The sequence below is a fragment of the Salvia miltiorrhiza genome, chromosome 8 (assembly GCF_028751815.1).
Source record: "Salvia miltiorrhiza cultivar Shanhuang (shh) chromosome 8, IMPLAD_Smil_shh, whole genome shotgun sequence".
NCBI lineage: Eukaryota > Viridiplantae > Streptophyta > Magnoliopsida > Lamiales > Lamiaceae > Salvia > Salvia miltiorrhiza.
This window is the reverse complement of record NC_080394.1, coordinates 32125146-32130201: the sequence shown is the minus strand read 5'-3', so window position 1 is coordinate 32130201 and position 5056 is coordinate 32125146. Positions and strand designations below refer to the sequence as shown.

The 5056-nt window shown below is 39.5% G+C and overlaps 1 protein-coding gene across 1 annotated transcript; it reads right to left on the bottom strand.

Moving 5' to 3' along the window:
* Positions 1–1176: 1176 nt before the first annotated feature.
* On the bottom strand, positions 1177–3855 carry LOC130997742 (pentatricopeptide repeat-containing protein At2g37230). The gene has a single exon (XM_057923152.1). It carries the CDS (start codon positions 3687–3689, stop codon positions 1434–1436), a length of 2256 nt encoding a protein of 751 aa, XP_057779135.1. The 5' UTR covers positions 3690–3855; the 3' UTR covers positions 1177–1433.
* Between the last annotated feature and the right edge of the window lie 1201 nt (positions 3856–5056).

Sequence of the window (5056 nt, the reverse complement as noted above, 5' to 3'; positions counted from 1 at the left end):
GAATATCCAAATTAGTGGAAACAAATAAATAAAAAAAATCGAATCAATAAAAAAAATAATATGTGGAAACAAAAGTAGGATTATTTTTAAGAGAATCATAAAATTAGTGGAAACAAATAAATAAAACATAATTTTCGAATAAAAATAAATAATTTAATAATCAATAATACTAAATAATATTAATTTCGAAAAAAAAACTGGAAACAAAAAAACCAAAAAATAAGGAACTATCTATAAATTTCGAGAATTAAAAAACAGAAAATACAATACAATAACAATAGGAAACTTAATGAGGGATAAATAAGTAAATACACAGATCAATTAAAACCGGCTCATTTTGGCTAATTAAAAAAAACCCGGTTTTGACCGAGTGTATTGGACACTCGGTGTTCAAATCACATTTCCGTTTTAATAATAACTTGACTTGTTATGTTTAAGTAGGCTTGTGATAATATAAAATAAAATGTTTAGCTTATTATTTGATATTTTAATGTTTATTTGTGTAAAGAACTAATAGACATTAGCAAATAAAATAAGTAATTTTATAGGAGAGTGAAATATCTTTTGAAGAGGTAGGGTTTTAGATAAGGTTGTGGGGTTTATCCTCTAGAAATGTAAATGGGCGCGGGTGGGATATTTATGGATACAAAATATTTACTAGGTTTATGGAGGAAGAGAGCTGCTCTGCCGTCCCTCTATTTTAGCTTATTTGTAAATTTACTCCTGTATTTTGAAGAATGTTCTAATTCAAGTTATCCCAAGCTATTGGCTTCCAAAAAATATTTACATATCCGAAGCTATTTGAATCTCGATTGTGTAAAAAATCATTAAATAAATGAATACAACTTGAAATTGATAGTGTATTTAAACTGCAAAACAAGTAATCTGTCCATTATCAGTATAAACATGAGGACTGTACCAAGAAAAGCCAGAGTTTTGTCTTAATATAAACAACTTCTATTAATTCATTCGTAGCAGTATTCCATTTGCATAGTATCAAGTTTTCATCACCTCTCAAAAAAATGTTTAAGTATCAAGTTTTCATCTCTATTATAACTCAAAAATGCTGCCAAAAACAACAAATAAAGCAAAATAAAGCCACAGTAGTTAGATAGCCAAAGTTCAATAACTCAATCCCACACAGAGCATGATCTAAGCAAATAAAACCACATGGAATGAAGAAATACTGATAAATCAGATCAAACAAAAATCCTTATCCATGTTTGTAGAGATATACATCCAGGTCTACAACAATCACCCAAATCAGATTGAAACAATGAAAATCAACTCTGGATGAAAACTACATTATTAACTGAAAAAAGGCTTTCTATGCTACAAAATAATTCAAAACACAGAAACCTTAATTCATAACAAAGATGGAGGGATCAAATTCTCACCTCAAGATGACTCAAAACTATAAAAATTATCAATTTTTAAGCCATGGCTGCTTTTTTATCTCCTTTCTTGCTACGAGCTGGCTTCTCCTTCCCTACAATCATCCGAGACAGAATATCCGCTTGCTTTGTGTGACCCCCTTCATTCAGATTCTTGATCAAGTCTTTGCAGCTGCTCCAATCAGTAACCCCTCCTTTCTCCATAATCTTGCACAATATTGAATATGCATTGAGAGTCTTCCCGGCAGCTAGCAGAGTATCCAGAACCTTCTCGCAGCTCGAAACATCGATGCTATAGTCCCTGTCCATGCCATAATCCAATACCTTCAACGCAGCGATTGTCTTCCCCTTCTCACATAGCACGGATAACAGGCTGTCAAAGTTGGGCGCAATGCCACTCTGCATCAGCAGCTCAATTCGCCCGAGGGCTTCCTCAACGTGCCCCCTCATGAGCAAAGCTTCCAATATCTTAAAAATCAAATCTTTATGATCAGTCACCCCCTTCTCCAACATCGTCTTCATCACCCTGCTTGCCGTCTGCACCCGCCCATCTTCAAACAAGGCATCCATCACCGACCTATATAGTGTAGAATCCGGACAATGACCATTCTCAATCATGCTATCCAGCACGGCCTTTGCCTCTGCAGGATCCTTCTTTGTCAAGTAGCTTTGGACAAGCGAATCAAAAGCACTTTTCTCCGAAGCAACCTTCCTCCTAAGCATGATCTTGAGAAGCTCGAATGCAGAGTCGGGTGTCCCTTCTTTCGAATGCCCACAGATGAGAGCATTCAAGGCCATGGGATCCTGCACACCCAATTTCATCAACTGCCGCACAAGGGTCTCAGCCTTGGCGGTCTGGCCGTTGCTGCAGAGATACTCAATCATCGGATTGTAAGCACTCGGTTCCATATGCAAAGTACTCTGAGGCCTTAATATGATATCCTTCTCAATGAGCTTATCCAGCAACTTCACACCTCTATCATATTGACCAGCCTTGCAGCAATTCTCAATCAGAACACTGTAATAACCTGCTTCAGTCGGAATACTCAGCTTAATCATCGCCTTCAACACATCAACTGCAGCATCCAAATCGCCCGCCTTGCACTGGCCAAGCATCAGTTTCATGAAAATAGAGTTATCAGTAGGTGGAATGTGCTTCTCCACCATCTCCCTCAACACACTCCGAGCCTCAGACATCTTCTCCCCATCACACAGCCCTGGCAACAAGGTTGAATACGTAACGGCATTTGGCTTAATCCCATATCCTTTCATCTCCTCCACCAACCTCAATGCATCATCCACTCTCTCCACTGCAACATACCCTTTGATCAAAGTCGTATAAGTGATTACAGTAGGCTCAATATTCCTACCTTTCATCTCCACAAAATACTTCTCTGCCTCCTCTGTTTTCCCAACCCGATTATACCCATTAATCATGGTGTTATATGTTACCACATCCGGCAAAATCTCACGCGTCTTCATATCCTCAAAGAACCTATTCGCAGTCTCCACCTTCCCTGAAAGAAAAAACCCCCAAATCAAAACGTTGAAGGTGTGCCTAGTTGGTTCAATCCCCTCACTCAACATCTTATTGAAATACCTCTTGGCCATCATATACCTCCCCCTACGCATAATCACTTTAAACAGAACGTCATAACTCTTAATAGTGCGATCGACTCCCAATTCCTCCATTTTCTGAAACAACTTCACGCTCTCCTGAACTATACCCGCCTTCCCATAACTATCAATCATCACAACCCACAAATCCTCATCCCATTTCAAACCCTTCTTCGGCATATCCAATAAAATGCACCTAGCGTGATTAAGCTTCGAAGCCCTCCCCAAAATCTCAATCATCTTGAGATGGTTCTCCCTATCATGCTGGAAGAGATTGGATCTTTCGACCCACCGGAAGAACTGGAGTGCGTGCCCCGAGTTCTTGGCGCCGTGTAACACATTGTACACGAGTTCGTGATCGAAACTCGGTACCAGCCGCCGGATTGAGTTCTGCAGACGGGTCGTCCATGGCCGATTATCCATCATTCTGCAAATAGTATCCTCTATTTTTTCCGGGTTCCTAGGGCGCCTGAGTTCTCGGAAAGGTGGTGGGGCCACCTCCGTTTCTGTTGATGAAGAATCGTGATTTGGATCTGCGGAGATGGGGAGTTCTTCATTTGGGATAGGGTTCGACGGCGCGGAGGAGCAGAAGGAGAGCGATTTGAAGGGAAATGGGGATGGAAGCCTCGCGAGATGTGGATTCAAATGGATCTGTTTGGATGCAGCTAGACGCACCATTTTTGATCAGCTTAGTGAATCAATGGGATCGAGATTGGGTTACAGAGAGAGGGGGAATGAGCAGGGTTTTGAGGAGCTGAGTTCCATTCTAGTTTTAGGGTTTAAAGGAGCCCGGCAGCTTTCGCTTCAACTCAATTTATTACTATACGCTAATCTTTTTTCTTTTAATTATGGGTTAATTTGTTTTAAATCCACTAACTTTATGCAATTTTTTCTGATTTTTTCCAAAATAAATAAAATTTTATTCTAAATACACCAACATTGATATTTTTTGAAATTTCTCATAAAAGTCAACTCCGATTACATTAAATCTGACGTGGCATCAGATTATATTGACGTGAAAATTTTCAATTTAATTGGAGTTGACTTTTGTGGGAAATTCCGAAAAATATCAAAGTTTATGTATTTAGAACAAATTTTTATTTGTTTTGAGAAAAAAAAATTGTGCAAAGCTTGTGGATTTAAAACAAATTATATTGGGGTGTTTTAAGAGTTCATAGTTCCACACTTGGGATGGTTGAGTCCCTTGTAGTCATTTGGTCCGAAGGTCACACATTCCCCAGTCACAAGGCAGTGCTTCACTACTCCTTAAGTAGTAGACATACCCGATAATCTCCAAGTATGAACTGTTGGAAATATGGTTTTGGACCATATCTGAATTTAATTATTTAATTAAATATTCATTATTTAATTGAAATAATTATTGGATGTTAATCTACGTCTCGAGTAGATGAACGTGGTATACTTGAAGTCTCAAAACCGATTTCCGGTGAGTGAGATATTGTATATCAAAGTTTGGGTGTTGAGAAGGGAAATAACACTTGTAATGTGTTGTTGTCCCAAATTGGAAAACAAAGGAAGAATACTCTTGTATAAGAATAGCAATGCTCATGGAGCTAATAACTTGTGGGCTTGCTAGTGGGCTTGGATGAAGGCCTTGGCCTCGCGCGCACACACACACGCGCGCCGCCGACGATCGATCGATCGATCGATCGGACGGACGACGCCGCCGCCGGACGGGCGGGTCGAGTACGGGCCGCGGCCAAGGACTTGGATCTTGGCAATTGGTGCTTTGGGTGGTGTTTGGGTCCAAACTATATAATTTTTTGGACAAAATACTTTTGGGCCTTTTGGATTGTTAATTCTCGGCCCAATTGTATTTATTTTCCAGCCCAACAGAAGCCCATCCGTTCAGCCCAAGCCCGCCCAAGTTTTGAAGTTTTGAAGAACTGCTGCAGTTTTCGAAACTGCTCATGCAGAATGAATTCTGAATTCAAAATGTTGTAACATCCAGACAGTTACATGGTGGATTGATTTCCCATCATGCAGCTTTAATTCCCCTCATGGTGAATGGCTTATAAATAGAG

Bases quoted from the DNA above. Each gene is read 5' to 3' on its own strand.
- LOC130997742 (XM_057923152.1), bottom strand. From the start codon at position 3,689: ATGGTGCGTCTAGCTGCATCCAAACAGATCCATTTGAATCCACATCTC.